This window comes from Amblyraja radiata, chromosome X (assembly GCF_010909765.2).
Source record: "Amblyraja radiata isolate CabotCenter1 chromosome X, sAmbRad1.1.pri, whole genome shotgun sequence".
Classification (NCBI taxonomy): Eukaryota; Metazoa; Chordata; class Chondrichthyes; order Rajiformes; family Rajidae; genus Amblyraja; species Amblyraja radiata.
Window position 1 is genome coordinate 2834098 of NC_045999.1, and position 20392 is coordinate 2854489.

General features: G+C 46.6%; 1 protein-coding gene across 1 annotated transcript in view; it reads right to left on the minus strand.

Annotated features, from left to right (window-relative positions):
- Positions 1-5469: 5469 nt before the first annotated feature.
- Positions 5470-20392, minus strand: part of LOC116968217 (CUGBP Elav-like family member 4) — a 122598-nt gene continuing 107675 nt past the window's right edge. Inside the window, exons 11-12 of the mRNA XM_033014883.1 lie at positions 15797-15940; positions 5470-5579 (exon numbers count right to left, since the gene is read on the minus strand). Coding sequence (XP_032870774.1) covers positions 15813-15940 — 128 coding nt within the window. The 3' untranslated portion in view covers positions 5470-5579; positions 15797-15812. The remainder of the gene's footprint in view (positions 5580-15796; positions 15941-20392) is intronic.

A 20392-nucleotide genomic window follows, 5' to 3' on the forward strand; every position in this document is an offset into this window, starting at 1 on the left:
GGCCAGTTCATTGGCTATATTTAAGAGTGAGTTAGATGTGGCCCTTGTGGCTAAAGGGATCAGGGGGTATGGAGAGAAGGCAGGTACAGGATACTGAGTTGGATGATCAAGAGTTGGTTTTCAAGAGTTAGATATACAGTGGCTTGCAAAAGTATTCATACCCCTTGAACTTTTCCACATTTTGTCACGTTACAACCACAAACGTAAATATATTTTATTGGGATTTTATGTGATAGACCAACACAAAGTGGCGCATAATTGTGAAGTGGAAGGAAAATGATACATGGTTTTCAAATTTTTTTACAAATAAAAAACTGAAAAGTGTGGCGTGCAAAAGTATTCAGCCCCCCTGAGTCAATACTTTGCAGAACCACCTTTCGCTGCAATTACAGCTGCAAGTCTTTTGGGGTATGTCTCTACCAGCTTTGCACATCTAGAGACTGACATTTTTGCCCATTCTATTAGTTGTCTAATGACTAATAGTTGTCCTGTGGACAGATTCTCCCACCTGAGCTGTGGATCTCTGCAGCTCCTCCAGAGTTACCATGGGCCTCTTGGCTGCTTCTCTGATCAATGCTCTCCTTGCCCGGCCTGTCAGTTTAGGTGGACGGCCATGTCTTGGTAGGTTTGCAGTTGTGCCATACTCTTTCCATTTTCGGATGATGGATTGAACAGTGCTCCGTGAGATGTTCAAAGCTTGGGATATTTTTTTATAACCTAACCCTGCTTTAAACTTCTCCACAACTTTATCCCTGACCTGTCTGGTGTGTTCCTTGGGCTTCATGATGCTGTTTGTTCACTAATGTTCTCTAACAAACCTCTGAGGCCTTCACAGAACAGCTGTATTTATACTAAGATTAGATTACACACAAGTGGACTCTATTTACTAATTAGTTGCACTGGATTTTATTTAGGGGTATCAGAGTAAAGGGGGCTGAATACTTTCGCATGCCACACTTTTCAGTTTTTTGTTTGTAAAAAAATTTGAAAACCATGTATCATTTTCCTTCCACTTCACAATTATGCGCCACTTTGTGTTGGTCTATCACATAAAATCCCAATAAAATACATTTACGTTTGTGGTTGTAACGTGACAAAATGTGGAAAAGTTCAAGGGGTATGAATACTTTTGCAAACCACTGTAGCTCTTAAGGCTAACGTAATCAAGATACAGGTATATGGGGAGAAAGCAGGAATGGGATACTGATTTTGGATGATCAGCCATGATCATATTGAATGGCAGTGCAGGCTCGAAGGGCCGAATGGCCTACTCCTGCACCTATTTTCTATGTTTCTACAGGATGGAAACATCAAAGACTTTAAGGTGAGAAGAGGCTAGGTAATTTTTTACATAGATATTACATTTTACATTGATATTGCAGAGAAGGGTTGGATAGGACACAGAAACTTAGAAGATACAAGCAGGAGTAGGCCATTCGGCCCTTCGAGCCAGCACTGTCATTCAATATGATCATGGCTGATCATCCAAAATCAGTATCCCATTCCTGCTTTCTCCCCATATATCTTGATTACGTTAGCCTTAAGAGCTATGTCTAACTTGAAAACCTCCAGTGAATTGGCCTCCACTGTCTTCTGTGGCAGAGAATGGATATGGATCACATACATGCAGAGGAGATGAGTTGAAGAGGCCCTTGAGATGGGCAAATGGTCACGCAGGGAATGAAGTTATATTGATCATGTGAAAAACAGAGTGTTTAAGAAGGAATTGCAGATGCTGGAAAATCGGAGGTACACAAAAAAGCTGGAGAAACTCAGCGGGTGCAGCAGCATCTATGGAGCGAAGGAAATAGGCAACGTTTCGGGACGAAACCCAAAGGAAATAGGCAACGTTTCGTGCCGAAACCCTTCTTCAGACTTTAAGAAACAGTTAGACAGGTACATGGATAGGACAGGTATGGAGGGATATGGACCAATCCAAACCTGGTCAGGTGGGACTAGTGTAGCTGGGACATGTTGGCCGGTGTGGGCAAGTTGGGCCGAAGGGTTTGTTTCCACGCTGTATCACTCTATGACTGAATGTGGCATTAATCAGGAATAGTAGGTGAAGCCTTGTGTTGATGCCATATCTTACAATACTAATGGCAAAAGAGAGAATGGATCTCTCTCCCACAATAACGTTGCCTATTTCCTTCAGGGTTTCGGCCCGAAACGTTGCCTATTTCCTTCGCTCCATAGATGCTGCCGCACCCGCTGAGTTTCTCCAGCTTTTTTGTGTACCATGTGAAAAACAGAGATGAGTTTAAGATGGCATTGTGGTTTGGCATGGGTACTGTGGGCCGAAGGGCCTGTTCCTGTGCTGGGTTACTCTCCACAGCGTAGACAACTAGAACAACAAAAACACACACGCACACACACATCGGTCGATCCTTCACGGAAACCAGGGGTGAGAGTCGAGACCATCTTCGAGCAATAAAACACTAGACAGATTTGAGCTTTCCACCGGACTGTATTTTATTTCAGTCAAAGCAGAATAGCGTTACCTACAGAACTACTTTAATTGTTTTACACGACATCAAGTTGTCAGAATTACAGGGCGCGTGTTCTGCTTATCTGTACAATCTCCAAGTTAAATTACATATCTGGCAGTAAAAGTGAGAGGGCAGAGAATCTTTCCACCCCCCCCACCCACCCGATAAATAAATAAGAGCGGCATTATGGCAATTAAATTATTAAAATTCAAGAAACAACAGTGATAAAAAATGTCCTTAAATCTGATCATAAATAGCAAATAATAAATTATTTAAATATCAGATCTTAAATAGATGGGCTGAACAAATATCTGCATTGCCCCATTTTCCTTTTAAAATTTCATTTAATATTATGGTAACACATATTATTGTAAATCTTAAATCCATTTTTTTAATTCATCTGTGTATTATAAAGAAAATCATTGGTAAAGAAAGAAAAATATGCTATACTATATGTACAAATGCAGCAAAGTCTTGGTAGCTAATTTGCAGTACCTGCAACGAGAGGAATTTGTTAGTTAAAAGCTTATCGCTTGAATGCATCGTTCTGCAGGCGTAATGCAAATGCAGTCTCCTTCATCTGTTCTGAAGTTTATGATGAGCAGAAGCAAGGACGTTGCCAATGTTGGTAACTAATGTAAGATATGTTATTCTTCCTCATTGAAAGCGGACTTTTTATGCATTACTGCTGGTTCATAATATAAAATGACTGAATCGACCTATTTGTTTCTCAGGCAAAGTAGTGTCCATGTCTTACCCTTAGACTTCCCATTGATGGCTTGATCAGGCCAAGGAGAGCAGGAGAGAAATTCTTGTGGTTGTGTGCTTTGGTGCGTTATATTCATTTGTGGGTAGGTGGCTGGATTCAAAATCCGGGCAGTCTGAGTCCAAATCTCACGAAGGCAGGTCAACACTTTGGAAACAGAGGGAGGAAGTATCTAGCCATAACCACTCAAGCCCAAACCAGAACATGGCTGCTGCTTGCACCTCTGGAGAGAAGGAACGGGTGTTGTTACAGGTCGAGACCCTTCTCGATCCGAAACGCCACCATCCCTTCTCCCCGGCGATGCTGCCTGTCCCGCTGAGTATCTCCAGCATCTTGTGTCTATCTCCAGAATCTACAGTTCCTCCCTACACAGGGCTGGGCTTGGTGGAGTTTGCATTCACCGGGATGCTGCCTAGATTAGAAGGTATTACTCATAAGGAGAGGTTGGAGAAAGCTTTTTCTCTAGAGCATTGGAGGCTGAGGGGAGAATGTTCCCAAATTATGGACGGCAAAGAAATGGTAGACAATCAGAGCCTTTTTCTCAGGGCGGAAATGTCAAATATTTTCAGGGTCGCGGGGGAAAGTTTAAAGGTGGGGCAAGTTTTCTACTCAGAGGGCGGTGCATACCTGGGACATGTTGCCGGGGGGTGATGGTGAAAGGAGATACATTAGTGGGGTTTAAGACACTCTTAGATAGGCACATGGATGTGTGGATGTAGGGATATGGATGTCGTGCAGGAAGAGGGCGTTAGTTGAATTTGGCATCACGTTTGGCACAGATATTGTGGGCCCTGTTCTGTGCTGTGCTGTTCCATGTTGGATGTTGGATAGTGTGAGAATGGCTATGAGTGAGTGCTAGTGGGTCGGGGTCAACACCTTGACATACAGCAACATTTGGTTGCAATTCATATTGCATACGGCTAAAGGGCCTGTCCCACTTTGGCCGTTAGTTACGCAACAGGCCGGTGGCATGTGAAGATTCTGTGCAGGACGAAGTCCACACTCCTCCACGCCGCTCCCTGCGCTACCCACACGCTACCCACATGCTAACCACACGCTAGCAGGTCACGTAAATGGCGCGCAAATGCTGGCCAAGTGGGACAGGCCCTTAAGAGACTCAGAATTAAAGGACGTTTCTTTAGGCAGGAGATGCGGATGAATTTCTTCAGTCAGAGGGTGGTGAGTCTGTGGAATTCATTGTCACGGAAGGCTGTGCAGGACAAGTCAATGGATATTTTTATGGTGTAGAGTTGAAGGGTTAGAACAGCCATGATTGAATGATGGGCCAAATGGCCTAATTCTGCTCCCATCACTTATCATCTTATGACCTTTGGACAGTCATTATAAGGACATAAGACTCCTGAATAGTAGACCCATCACACTGCCTGAGAAACAAACTCAATCAACAGATCTGATCCGATACGAACAGATTTTTTTTTCCCGATAGTACTAGTACTAAATAAATGCTTAGGAACAGCAAGAACAGCATTTCTAAATTGTTTTACAAGTAACCTCTAGTGCTTTTATAATGAACATCCTGTTATTTCCTCAGCTACTGTACATTGGGACACAGCTCATAAGTCTGCTTTCAGGAATATAAAATGAATTTTTTCTGCTCCAATATAATCGCAGAATCGATTGTCTTTCTAGTCTGAGTGCCAACCCTAAAATGACTCTTAAATCCTATGAAGCCTTTCCTTGAACGCACAAGTATTTTGTCCTAAGTCACCATGAAATGGTATGATCTATTTTTTTTTTTCGTGTTTTACTTACAACTATAAGATATTAAAAAAATTTGGTCCTTTGGTCCCTACTCGTCTAAGGAATGATGTGATTTACAGTAGTACACTTGTTAAGTCTCTGTGCCAGCCTTTGTAAATGCTTCCCTTTAAATCTGTAATATCCTCTCTGTTTCAGAGACACATATCACATTTGTCTTAGGCACACACACACACTTATCCAGCTGGCTTTGGTTAAATTGAAAAGTCTGTAATTATCGTATAATCCTCTGAAAAGTTGTTCCGTGCTTTCTGATAAACTCAGCCACGGAATATCTCAATGCCCCTTACCACAGTTCCAGCGCAATTATGAATTTAATTTCTTGTCATTTTTTTGTTTTTTTTTAATTTTTATCCCATCCAACATACATTTTTAATTCCCCCAAATCGTTCCCGAGCCGGGGGGGGGGGGGGGGGGTGGGGGGGGAATTCCCCCCCCACTTTGAAATCTAATCATCCACAGTGATTTGCAGCAAAAAAAAAAGTCATTTAGTTTTCAGACTGCACTTGTGACAAGGTATCATTGAATGTGGCGATGTTTCCAACCTGAGAGGGAGAGAGGGAGAGAGGGAGAGGGATAGAGGGATAGAGGGAAGGGGAGAGGGAGAGGGAGAGGGAGAGGGAGAGGGAGAGGGGGAGGGAGAGGGAGAGGGAGAGGGGAGAGGGATAGAGGGAAGGGGAGAGGTGAGAGGGAAGAGGGAGAGGGAGAGGGAGAGGGAGAGGGAGAGGGAGAGGGAGAGGGAGAGGGAGAGAGGGAGAAAGGGAGAGGGAGAGGGAGAGGGGGAGGGGGAGAGGGGGAGGGAGAGGGAGAGGGAGAGGGAGGGAGAGAGAGAGAGAGAGAGAGAAAGGGAGACGGGGAGGGGGAGGGGGAGAGGGGGAGTGAGGGAGAGAGAGAGGGAGTGAGAGGGAGAGGGAGAGGGAGAGGGGGAGAGAGAGAGGGGGAGAGGGAGAGAGAGGGAGAGGGAGAGGGGGAGGGGGAGAGGGGGAGAGGGGGAGGGAGAAAGGGAGAGGAAGAGAGGGAGAGAGGGATAGAGGGAAGGGGAGAGGGAGAGGGATAAAGGGAGAGGGAGAGAGAGGGAAGGAGGGAGAGAGAAACAGAGAGGGAGAGGGAACAACATAAAGACAAAAAATATGCATTAATACAACATGAAGATCATTACTTGTGGAAAGCATCTAGTAAGCATTCAGTGGCAAAGCTAGGTTTTGTATTACAAATAGTATTCATACTATTTTTCCCCATATTTAACAATTTCTTATATTCCTTGCCTTGAGATAAGGTTTTGCGAACATTAGACTTGGAGAAAAGGTGTGAAATCAATTGCCTTTTCACATGTAGAGCCTTCTAATCACTGAGGGGAACGGATAGGGTGTAACATGTGTTACTCAGGTTGGGGACTCAAGAACCAGAGGACATAGGGTTAAGGTGAGGGGGGGGGGGAAGATTTAATCGGGACCTGAGGGAGGTGGGTGTGCTAACCAGTCAGCAGAAAGACAATGCATGATTACAATCGAGCCGTTTACAGTGTATAGATACATGATAAGGGAATAACGTTTAGTGCAAGGTAAAGCCAGCAAAGTCCGATCAAGGATAGTCCGAGGGTCACCAAAGAGGTGGATAGTAGTTCAGGACTGCTCTCTGGTTGTGGTAGGATGATTCAGATGCCTGATAACAGCTGTCCCTGAATCTGGTGCTGGCTCGAAGGGCCGAATGGCCTACTCCTGCACCTATTGTCTATTGAGTTGGGGATATGTTTACAGAGCTGAGGTGGGCTGTGGCACAAAATTGTTCGGCAATCACTGGTTTAGAGGGAAATGGGCCAAATGCAGGGAAAAATACTTAAGGGATTGGACAGGCTAGATGCTGGAAACATGTTCCCCATGTTGGGGGAGTCCAGAACCAGGGATCACACACAGTTTAAGAATAAGGGGTCGGCCATTTAGGGCTGAGATGAGGAAAAACATTTTCACCCAGAGAGTTGTGAATCTGTGGAATTCTCTGCCACAGAAGGCAGTGGAGGCCAATTCACTGGATGTTTTCAAGAAAGGGTTAGATTTAGCTCTTGGGGCTAACGGGCCCTTGTGGCTAAAGGGATCAGGGGGTATGGAGAGAAGGCAGGTACAGGATACTGAGTTGGATGATCAGCCATGATCATATCGAATGGCGGTGCAGGCTCGAAGGGCCGAATGGCCTTACTCCTGCACCTATTTTCTATGTTTCTAATTGGCTAGTTGGTTTAGATGGGGCAGGTAGGTCGAGATGGGCCGAGTGGGCTGTGTGGTTCTCTGTATACAAACTGTAACGTGCCCTAGCTGTGCCACTGAACGACGCAGGGTTTAACCACTCGCTAGGATTCACCGCACCAGAGCTGACCGTTCACCAGAAACAACTTCACAAAAGGAAAGACCAAGCTGAGTAAAGTGTCAACGTTGTCACTGGTGCATGCCAGGGTGGAGAGGAACAACCATGCACAGTTTAGAATCCATTGAACGCAAACACAGCAGCTCTGCTTGAAACCAGAAATGAAACCACAGTCACAAGTAACAATCCTACAGCACCAGCAATATACAGTGGAGGACCCTTCCCATTTCACGCATGGTCGATATACTCAGTAACACAAAATTGCCTTTGTCTCTCCCAGACCTGGCTATCCACTATCCACCAGCATCTAAAGGGGCCGGCGGGAATTCACACCCACCGCCCTCATCTTTGGACACCCTGTGCGTAGGGGAGAGGGTCGGGTTAAAGACGTCCCTGGTTTGGTTGCTCCTGGGCCTGGCCAAGCTGGCCATCCGCGAGTCACGGCACCAGGCGGTGGAGGGCTCTGCCCGAGCCCCTTGCCCGGGGTTACGTCCGTGCCCGGGTGGGGTTAGACGCTGTCCATGGGGGCCTGGGAGGATGTCCGGGCCGCTGGGCACCGCGGGGGGGGGTGGGACAAGGACGGGGAAAGTAATTTAAGAATATTCGTTTTACTTGTACTATGGAGGTGTGTTTTGGTTTGAATCATTTAGTATTGTACATATCGTAAATGTAAAGAGCTGGAGTAACTCAGCGGGTCAGGCAGCATCTGTGGAGAACATGGATAGGTGACGTTTCACAGAGTGCTGGAGTAACTCAGCGGGTGCAGCAGCATCTATGGAGCGAAGGAAATAGGCAACGTTTCGGGACGAAACCCGTAAGGGTTTCGGCCCGAAACGTTGCCTATTTCCAGAAGGATTTCGGCCCGAAACGTTGCCTATTTCCTTAGCTCCGTGGGTCAGGCAGCATCTGTGGAGAACATGGATAGGTGACGTTTCACAGAGTGCTGGAGTAACTCAGCGGGTCAGGCAGCATCTGTGGAGAACATGGATAGGTGACGTTTCACAGCATGCTGGAGTAACTCAGCGGGTCAGGCAGCATCTGTGCAGAACATGGATAGGTGACGTTTCATGTTCTCCACAGATGCTGCCTGACCTGCTGAGTTACTCCAGCATGCTGCGTCTATGAACTGGTGAAGCTGCTGGTGAGACACTTGCAGCCTTCTGAGAAGCTGTGAAACTGAGGAGGTGTCTCCGTGAAGAGTTTCTGAAGGAGGGAAGGCAAATTTGTGTCACCTTTCTCTCCAAGATGGTGCAATAATTATGCACTGATACTCCCGGCAAAAATGGAAAAGGTCCTTGCATTTCTTCAATATAATCTTTAGTGTCAAGATATTGAAAAAGGCATCGGTCGGTGATATAGATATTCATGACCAGTGGTGAAATAGCAAGGAGATTGCAGGATAAAGAAGCCAACTCTCGATCTATTTTTCTCTCGATAAATACGTTGCACATTCAATATTCCACCACAACATAGAAGGTCACACTACAAAGACGGCAATATTAAACCCACGGGCACATTCTGGTCAGGATTGTGACCAGGTTTACTTACAACGATCACCAAGGCAATACCAATAACGAACTGGCACAACTGGCAAAGAAATAGACGTTGAAACACGGGACCTCACTTCATGCAACAGTCCGCCACAGGGTAGGACTTCTTCACACCACACCTACGCTGCAGAAAACGGCCAACTTACTGCTCGGGGGGAAGTTGCCCTTCCCCGTAACTGCTAGTGTTGTTAGGTAACGCCTCAGGGTTTTGGGAGGGAGCGTGCGTGTCAGCTGCTATGAGTGGGCCCTGCCTGGTTTCATAGGGTTTTCAGTTGCAAGAGAAAAGAAAATGTTTTTTGGAGAAGCAGGAGGAAGGCGTTTACTTTCTTTACTTTCTTTCAAAAACTCCGTCCTCACCCCCCCCCCCCCCTCTTCCCACGCCCAGAGTATCATTACCTCTTCTTGCACGACACTCTTTCAACAATGAAAAGAAAAGAGACATAGGTGTAACGACATAACTTACACAACGGAACAACATGGGGTTTAATACACCATCGCTTGGCTGGTGCCCCCTTCATCTCTACTCCGAACCTGGGCGTTGTGTTGTCATTGTAACCCTGTCTCCACCTATCACTCTATCTCCATTTACTTGGCATTTTCATCGGAGGCTGAGGTTCCAACATTCGATGCCTGGTTCCAACATTACCAACCTCAAGGAGAACATTCTAAAGGGGGCTGTCCCACCGTACGAGTTCATTCAAGAGCTCTCCCGAGTTTAAAAATCAAAATCAAACTCGTGGTAAGCACGTGGAATGTACGTAGCGGGCACGTCGGAGCTCGGGGACGTCTCTTAGCGGCTCGTAACGCTAACGGCAGGTACTCGGGAAACGCGGTAACCATTTTAATAATAATAATAATAATAATAATACATTTTATTTATGGGCGCCTTTCAAGAGTCTCAAGGACACCTTACAAAAATTTAGCAGGTAGAGGAAAAACATGTAAGGGGAATGAAATAAATAGTAGAGACATGACTAGTACACAAAGTAAAGACAGAATACAATTCAAAACACAATATGAGGCATTTTACATTGAAATCCTCCCTTCCCCATTTATTCCCATAATGTGTAAAGATTTATACAGATGAAGAATGTTTTTAATAAATTACAACAGTGATGTCTGATTTCACAATTCACAAACACACTGATGAGATGAATTACGGAATGGCCCCAAGGAACGTGACGAAGCTTGATCAGTCAAAGGGAAATGAGCTGCCCTCGTTAATCAAGTCTAAAGATTTATTTCAGTGCATTTGATTGCATAATGGCTGCAGCGACCTTTTTAAAACTAATCAATTTCTCAAATATGCCAATTTAAACCTCGCATTTTCAATGAGGCTTCATTGGAACAAACGCTCCCTCTTGTGGTAAACTCAAGCAACTCAGCGGTTCAGGCAGCATCTCTGTGGAACATCGAACTTTGTTGGGATGTGACCCTTCTTGCCGTTGAGGGAGTGCAGCGTAGGTTCAGCAGGTTAATTCCCGGGATGGCGGGACTGACATATGATGAAAGAATGGGTCGACTGGGCTTGTACACTCTGGAGTTTAGAAAGATGAGAGGGGATCACATCAAATTCTTTGGGGATTGGACAGGCTGAATGCAGGAAAAATGTTCCCCATGTTGGGGGAGTCTAGGACCAGGGGTCACACACAGTTTAAGAATAAGGGGTAGGTCATTTAGGACTGAGACGAGGAAAAACCTTTTCACCCAGAGAGTTGTGGATCTGTGTGGAACTCTCTGCCACAGAAGGCAGTGGAGGCCAATTCACTGGATGTTTTCATGAGAGGGTTAGATTTAGCTTTAAGGGCTAACGGAATCAAGGGATATGGGGAAAAAGCAGGAACGGGGTACTGATTTTAGATGATCAGCCATGATCATATTGAATGGCGGTGCTGGCTCGAAGGACCTACTCCTGCACTTATTTTCTATGTTTCTATGTTTCTTCAGACCCGAAATGTTACCCATCATTTTTCTCCAGAGGTGCTGCCTGACCCGCTGAGTTACTCCTGCTCTTTGTCTCTATCTTTGGTATAGACCAGCATCTGCAGTTCTGTGTTTCTACAAAGAATCGTCAGTTCAGTCCAGTTTATTGTCACGTGTACTGAGGTACAGTGACATGCTAACCGGTCACAGAAACACAATACATGATTACAATCCAGCCATTTACAATGTACAGATATATGAGAAGGGAATATCGTTTAGTGCAAGGTAAAGCCAGCAAAGTCCGATCGAAGATAGTCCGAGGGTCACCAAAGAGGTGGATAGTAGTTCAGGACTGCTCTCTGGTTGTGGTAGGATGATTCAGTTGCCTGGGAAGAAACTGTCCCTGAATCTGGAGGTGTGCGTTTTCACACTTCTGTACCTCTTGCCTGATGGGAGAGGGGAGAAGAGGGAGTGGCTGGGGTGCGACTGGCCTTTGCCGAGGCAGCGTGAGGTGTAATACGAACCAGAATTTAATTCTTGGTGCAATAAAACCTTGTCGTGGGATTGAGATTGTTCATGCCCTTGTACATGATGTTGGCTGGAAAAGCACACATCTGATTAAATGAGCAAATCTATTAAATCTAACACAAAACAATGTGCAGTTAAAAGCAGGCGTTATTTCTTGCATCAAATCCGGTGCGTAACCTTTGTTGAGATTAAGCAGGAGGTTTTCTGTTTAGTTTGGCCACAATGAAGTTCATGTTGATGGTCAGACTGAGAGTTTTCCCAGGCAGGGAGATGCTGGCACCACCTTGTGGCAAAACTCTAAACTGCGCAGAGAACCCACTCGAGATATTGTGGGTCGAGCTATCATGGGGAAAATCACCAGTTCCACCCAATTCTCCCATTCTCCCATCCATGTAGTCACCCTGCTGCCTTCCCCTCCTCGTCTCCCAACCCCAAATCCCTTTTATATTACCAGACTGATTCCTGGGATGTCAGGACTTTCATGTGAAGAAAGACTGGATAGATTCGGTTTGTACTCGCTAGAATTTAGAAGTTTGAGGGGGGATCTTATCAAAATTCTTAAGTGGTTGGACAGGCTAGATGCAGGAAGATTTTTCCCGATGTTGGGGAAGTCCAGGACAAGGGGGTCAGAGTTTAAGGATAAGGGGGAAATCTTTTAGGATCGAGATGAGGAAAACATTTTCACACACAGAGAGTGGTGAATCTGTGGAATTCTCTGCCAGAGAAGGTAGTTGAGGCCACAGTTCATTGGCTATATTTAAGAGGGAGTTAGATTTGGCCCTTGTGGTTAAAGGGATCAGGGGGTATGGAGAGAAGGCAGGTACAGGATACTGAGTTGGATGATCAGCCATGATCATATTGAATGGTAGTGCAGGCTCGAAGGGCCGAATGGCCTACTCCTGCACCTATTGTCTATGTTTCTATGTTTCTATATGCCTTATTTCCCTTTAATCCCCCCTCTCTTCCCTCCCTTCTACACACGTATAGAAACATAGAAAATAGGTGCAGGAGTAGGCCATTCGGCCCGTCGAGCCTGCACCGCCATTCAATATGATCATGGCTGATCATCCAACTCAGTATCCTGTACCTGCCTTCTCTCCATACCCCCTGATCCCTTTAGCCACAAGGGCCACATCTAACTCCCTCGTAAATATAGCCAACGAACTGTGGCCTCAACTACCTTCTGTGGCAGAGAGTTCCACAGATATACCTTCCATCAGTTCAGAGATACAGCGTGGAAACAGGCCCTTCGGCCCAAAGGGTCAACGCTGACCATCGATCGGCCCGGTACACACTCGCTCTGTGACATCCCAGTTTCCAATCCTACACACACTGGGGACAATTTACGGAAGCCATTTAACCTGCAAACCTGGAGGTTTTTTGGAGTATGGGAGAAAAGGCATGGGGCCACAGGGAGAACGTGCAAACTCTGCACAGACAGCACCCGTGGTCAGGATCGAACCCGGTTCTCTGGCGCCGTGAGGCAGCAACTCTACCGCTGAGCCAGTGTTCCGTTGTGGGTTGAGGGGCCAGTTCTGGGCTGTACTGCTCTAAGTTCGAAGGGAGAGAAAGATTTGGAGAAAGACAGCAAGAGAGAGAGATACAATGGAGACAAGGAACTGCATATATTGGCTCCAAAGGAAAAGCCACAAAGTGCTGGAGTAACTCAGCGGGTCAGGCTGCATCTCTGGAGAACGTGGATAGATTGGTGACATTTTGGGATGGGACCCTTCTTCGAACTGTTTGTATTGGGTGGGGGCGCATGGAAGAGAGGAGGGGCAGGGCCAGACTTGGCAGGCAATAGAGTGAAGAGTTGAAAAAACATGGAACTGCAGATGCACCGTATCTGTGCCGGCTCTGGAGAGGGTCCAGAGGAGAATGATCCCAAGGAATGAGTGGGCTAACTTACGATGAGCATTCGCTGGAGTTGAGAAGAATGAGGAGGGAACCTCCTTGAAACGTACAGAATAGTGAAAGGCTTGGATGGCATGGATGTGGAGAGAACTAAAGACATTTCTTCTCTTCACCTTCCATAGGAACGTCCTTTAATTCTTAGGCCTCTGGGCCTAGACTCTCCCACTAGTGGAAACATCCTCTCCACATCCACTCTATCCAAGCCTTTCACTATTTGGTACGTTTCGATGAGATCGCCCCTCATTCTTCTAAACTCCAGTGAGTGCTGTCAAACGCTCATCATATGTTAACTCACTCATTCCTGGGATCATTCTTGGCCTCCACACCCTTCTGCGGCAATGAATTCCACAGATTCACCACCCTCCGACTAAAGAAATTCCTCCTCAACTTCTTCCTAAAGGAGCGCCCTTTAATTCTGAGGCTGCGACCTCTAGTTCCAGACTCTCCCACTTTACTCTGCTGTCAGTTCTCTCCAATAACCCCGGCAATTCTCCCCAGCCCCAATTCTCACACTCTTACACACTAACGCACACGAGCACCGCAACCCCCCCACCCCCACACACACACACACAGGGGTATGCAAACATAGATATACACAAGTACTCACTCCACACCGAAAAACAGCTGCCATATAACCATATATAACCATATAACAATTACAGCACGGAAACAGGCCATCTCGGCCCTACAAGTCCGTGCCGAACAACTTTTTTCCCTTAGTCCCACCTGCCTGCACTCATACCATAACCCATATAACCATATAACCTTAAGGGCCTGTTCCACTTGGGCGTCATTAGCTGGTCACGTAGGTGGCGCGCGAAGATTTTGTGGATCCCAAAGTCCTGGGGCGCCGCGCGCAACCGCACGTCACGTACCATGTGCGTGTAATGCACGCCATGCACGCGTCGTGACGCGTAAATGATGTCACGTAAATGACACGCAAGTGGGACAGGCCCTTCATTCTTCACAAAGATGCGTCAGCCAAGCGTGAATACATCTCTAAAATACCGCACATCCGAAATAATATTAAGAATGTTCTGCATTGCAAAGGGAAGTCTTGGATTGCTTTGAAACTAGAACACCACAAATATTATTTGATGCAGTTTTCTAAAGGGCCTGTCCCACCTAGGAGATTTTTGGGGCGATTACAGGCGACTGCTGCAAAATGTTCAACATGTTGAAAATTTTTCGCCGACAATTTTGCTGTCGTAGGTTGGCACCAGGTGTTGTAGGTGAATCCCAATGTCCAAGTTCCCTGGCAGTCCCCTAAAAATCGCCTAAGTGGGACAGGCCCTTAAGTTAACATGGAAAGGGTGTGGACTACTTAAAGCCCTCGAACAGGACTGCGATACTGTACTACACAACAACACTACAATATTACACTTTAGTAATACAATACTACTTGACCTGAGGGCACTGGTACCTCTACCCGATAATCACTGCGATGATCACAAAGAAAATATTCGAGTCACGCTGCCCCAACTAGCCTCGAGAGTCGAGACCACCAAACCTGGTTTAACCAGCTGCTGTCTTGAAGGGGGTACATCATAAGTTAGAGAGAATTGCAAAGAAAATCCTAAAACGATCTCAAGAGAGTATCGACAACATCATCCGAGAGCTTCTCTCAAAGAGCATCACCCCCACTCCCTACACATGATTCATTAAAAACACAATCCATAAGGTCATAAGTGATCGGAGCAGAATTAGGCCGTTCGGCCCATCAGGTCTACCCCGCCATTCGATCATGGCTGATCTATCTCTCCCTCTCAACCCCATTCTCTTGCCTTCTCCCCACAGCCCCTGACAACCGCACCTGACATCCAGAATCTATCCTATCTGGAATATAGATCAGAATGAATAGTGTTCTTCACAAAGAAAGAGTCCAGTTACTTTTTTTTTGGCTTAATCCCAAAGTATAATTGTAAATAATTTTAATTCTAAGTGTGTAGTCTATTCACATTGCCGTTTAGTTTAGAGATATCGTATAGAAACAGGCCCTTCGGCCCACCGAGTCCGCGCCGACCATCGACCACCCGTTCACGTTAGTTCTATGCTATCCCACTCCCTGCACACTAAGGGGCGATTTTACAGAGGGGCCAATTAACCCGCAAACCCGCGCGGCTTTGGGACGTGGGCGGAAGCCGGAGCGCCCGGAGGAAACCCACGCGGTCGCAGGGATGAACGGGCAAACTCCGCACAGACAGCACACACACACGTACACACACGTACACACACACGCACACACACGCACACACACACACACACACACACACACACACACACACACACACACACACACACACACACACACACACACACACACACACACACACACACACAGGATCAAACCCGGGTCCCTGGCGCCATGAGGTGGCAGCTGCGCCACGGTGCCAGCCCAATAGACAGGAAGGTTGGGCTGAATTAACCCTTGGTTGCCTGCAGCCCTGAATCACTTTGCCTGAATGCTCACTCAGTGACGGGGTGTCTACCTGGTTTAGGCGATGGTCAGTACGGCCGATTAGCATCTTTTGGTCGTTTCAGTTGCACTTTTAGCCTCTTCATCCCAATCTGAAAGCCGTTCATGGCCTGAATAGCAGCCTGAGCACTGGTTGGATTGTCAAAACTCACAAAGCCTAGAAACAGCAAAAGATACATTTCAGAAACGGTGAAAGCTGCTGACTACCTGACAGCCCAGGTCCCCCCTGAAACATGGCCGGGGGGGCTGGGCACATCCTCAATCCAAAGCTCTCATCCCCCCCCCCCCCCCCCCCCCCCCCCCCTCTCTCTCTCCTCTCCCCTAACCCAGGTTTAGAGCTGACAGCTGACGACAGATGGCACAATGGGCTAAGTGTTCGGCTGGCAACCCGGAAGGTGGCCGGTTCGAATCCCGCTTGGAGTGCATACTGTCGTTGTGTCCTTGGGCAAGACACTTCACCCACCTTTGCCTGTGTGTGAATGTGTGTGAGTGATTGGTGGTGGTCGGAGGGGCCGTAGGCGCAGATTGGCAGCCACGCTTCCGTCAGTCTGCCCCAGGGCAGCTGTGGCTACAGAAGTAGCTTACCACCACCGAGTGTGACTGAGGAGTGAATGAATAATGCGATGTAAAGCGCCTTGAGTATTAGAAAGGCGCTATATAAATCCCATCCATTATTATTATTATTATCCCCCCCGATGCGGGAGCTGATCGCCTCGACGCGGAGGGCACGAACGCCTCCGGCTACGGGAGCCAAGATCGTCCCATCAACGGGGGCTCAAGGCCCGCGACCAAGGAAGAACTAAGGGAAGGAACTTTATTTCGCCTTCCATCACAGTGAGGAATGTGGAGGAGTCACTGTGGCGGATGTTCATGTTAAAATGTGGTTTTGGGTGATCTGTTGCTTTGAATTGTATGGCTGACATGGCCAATATTCGCCTCGTATGTTGCAAAACATACTTGGAGAATGAAGTGTGATTCTGATTCTGATATGGGCCAAACACAGGCAGGTGGGACCAGTGTAGATGGGGCATCTCGGTCTGCATGGGAAAGTCGGGCCGAAGGGCCACTAGTTTGGGAGTCCAGAACCAGAGGGCACAGCCTCAGAATAAAAGGACACACAATTGGAAAGGAGAGGAGGGGGAATGTCTTTAGTTAGAGGGTGGTGAATCTGTGGGATTCTTTGCCACAGAAGGCTGTGGAGGCCAAGTCGGTGGATATGTTTAAGGCAGAGATAGATAGATAGATTCTTGATTAGGCCTTTTAGGGCTCCCCCCTTGTCCCATATGAGGGATAGGGGTGACAGCATATTGTCATTTTAATTTTCATACTGTCTGTTGGGAAAGTTGAGGAAGGGGTTAATGAATCCTGCAGTATAAATCATAGTCATAGAGTTGAAACAGGCCCTTCGGCCCAACTTGCCCACACCGGCCAACATGTCCCAGCTACACTAGTCCCACCTGCCTGCGCTTGGTCCATATCCCTCCAAACCTGTCCTATCCATGTCCCTGTCCAACTGTTTCTTAAATGTTAGGGATAGTCCCAGCCTCAACTACCTCCTCTGGCAGCTTGTTCCATACACTCACCACCCTCAGTGTGAAAAAGTTACCCCTCAGATTCCTATTAAGTTGTTTCTACTTCACCGTAAACCTGCGGTAAATGATGTATAAGAATTTGAAGAGGTCTGAAGAAGAGTCTCGATCTGAAACGTCACCTATTCATTCGCTCCATAGATGCTGCCTCACCCGCTGAGTTTCTCCAGCATTTTTATCTAGTATGAATTTCCTTGTTCTGTCTGGGACATATGACAATCAAACATTCTTGAACCATGACTCTAATCATAGATGGGGAGTGTTTGGTGTTTGAAAAGCATTTAGACAAGTACATAGAAACATAGAAAGTAGGTGCAGGAGTAGAGGTCATTCGGCCCTTCCAGCCAGCACCGCCATTCAATATGATCATGGCTGATCATCCAAAATCAGTACCCCGTTCCTGCTTTCTCCCCACATCCCTTAATTCCGTTGAAGCTCTCTTGAATACATCCAGTGAATTACTCCACTGCCTTCTGTGGCTGTGGACAGGATAGGATAGGTTTAGGGTATGGGCCAAATGCAGGCAGGTGGGACTAGTGTAGATGAGGCCCCTTGGTTGGCACGGGGAAGATGGGACAAAGGATCACTAGGTCAGTACCAGAGGCCACAGCCTCAGAATAGAAATATGTATCTTTGGAAAGATGATGATGAGGAATTTCTTTAGTCAGAGGGTGGTGAATCTGTGGAATGAATTGCCCCTGATGGCTGTGGAGGCCAAGTCAATGGATAGGTTTAGAAGGAGGATAGGTCTGAAGAAGGGTTTCGGCCCGAAACGTTGCCTATTTCCTTCGCTCCATAGATGCTGCTGCACCCGCTGAGTTTCTCCAGCTTTTTTGTTTACCTTAGGTTTAGAAGGATATGGGCCAAATGCAGGCAGGTGGGACTGGTGCAGATGGGGCATCCTAGTCACCATGGACAAGTTGAGCCTGTTTCCATGGTGTATGACCATGAATCCATGACACTATCCCCTGAAAGACAAGTTGACAACTTGCGTACACCCGCCCTGCCTTTGTATATCTAGGCTCTCACCTCAATGTCAAGTTGTAGGGGACAGCTAGCTGCATTGTTCTAATTATTTCTTAAATATCTTTCCTTTATGTAAAGAACACTTAACTGCCGACAATTCCCTTGTACGTAATTCAGGGATTTTTCTACTTTCCCCAATTTATACAACAGACATAGTTTATGTTCATCCAAGGACTTGAAGAAATTACAGTGAAATTAATTGTATTAGAAAGAGCTGTTCAGTCCACTTCTTCATCATTCTGCAAGCATTATCAATTAAAACTGGTATAACACCACAGGACCATAAGGGCTCTTAAAAATAGCGGAGTCAGGGGATATGGGGAGAAGGCAGGAACGGGGTACTGATTGGGGATGATCAGCCATGATCACATTGAATGGCGGTGCTGGCTCGAAGGGCCCGAATGGCCTACTCCTGCACCTATTGTCTATTGTCTATATGGGAGCAGAATTAGGCCATTCGGCCCATCGAGTCTGCTCTGCCATTCAATCGTGGCTGGTCTATTTTTCTCACGCAACCCCATTCCCCTGCCTCTCTGCTTAACCTTTGAAGTTCTTACTAATTTAACTTGAACTTCTAATAATAATAATAATGGATGGGATTTATATAGCGCCTTTCTAATACTCAAGGCGCTTTACATCGCATTATTCATTCACTCCTCAGTCACACTCGGTGGTGGTAAGCTACTTCTGTAGCCACAGCTGCCCTGGGGCAGACTGACGGAAGCGTGGCTGCCAATCTGCGCCTACGGCCCCTCCGACCACCACCAATCACTCACACACATTCACACATTCACACACAGGCAAAGGTGGGTGAAGTGTCTTGCCCAAGGACACAACGACAGTATGCACTCCAAGCGGGATTCGAACCGGCTACCTTCCGGTCGCCAGCCGAACACTTAGCCCATTGTGCCATCTGTCGTCCCTAGGGAGTCAATTAAAATTATTCTGTGCACAGTTCTGATTTTCAATTACGTTCAATCTTCAATATCGTAAACATTGCATTATGCAAATTGGGAGGGGGAGGACGAGGATTCTCCTTCCATAGATGCTGCCTGGCCCAAAGATGAATGGTGCAGAAAAGTGGCTCCAAACACCTCTATGAGTGGCAATTGATTCATAAGGTCATGTGATGGGAAAAAAAAATTAGACCATTCGGCCCATCAAGGCTACTCTGCCATTCAATCATGGCTGATCACTCCCTCCTAACCCCATTCTCCTGCCTTCTCCCCATAACCTCTGACACCCGTACTAATCAAGAATCTGTCTATCTCTGCCTTAAAAATATCCACTGACTTGGCCTCCACTGCCTTGTGTGAGAATGAATTCCACAGATTCACCACCCTCAGACTAAAGGAATTCCTCCTCATCTCCTCTCTAAAGGAACGTCCTTTAGTTCTGAGGCTATGACCTCTATTCCTAGACTCTCCCACTAGTGGAAAATCCTCTCCACATCCACTCTATCCAGGCCTTTCACCTGAATTCCATTCAGAGAAATCCCTAATTTCAAGGACTAAACGGAATACACGGCTCTTTGCCAAACATGGACAGACAAACTGATAGTTTATGCAGCCAGGGAATTCATTCGGGGACTGCATGCATATTTCAGTCACAAAATGGCAAGTGACATTTTCCACAACCTGACCCTGTGAATAAAGTGTAGGAAGGAACTGCAGATGCTGGTTTAAACCGAAGATAGACACCAAAAAGCTGGAGTAACTCAGCGGGACAGGCAGCGTCTCTGGGATGTTGCCTGTCCCGCTGAGCTACTCCAGCTTTTTGTGCCTATCCTGTGAATAAAATATTGGCATCATTTTGCAGTCAAAATGATGGAACATTCAGAGCAGATGGATATAAAAACATAGAAACATAGAAAAATATGTGCAGGAGTAGGCCATTCGGTCCCTCGTGCCAGCCATTCGTCTAAAATCAGTACCCCATTCCTGCTTTTTCTCCATATAACTTGTTTCTTTTAGCCCTAAGAGCTAGATCTAAAT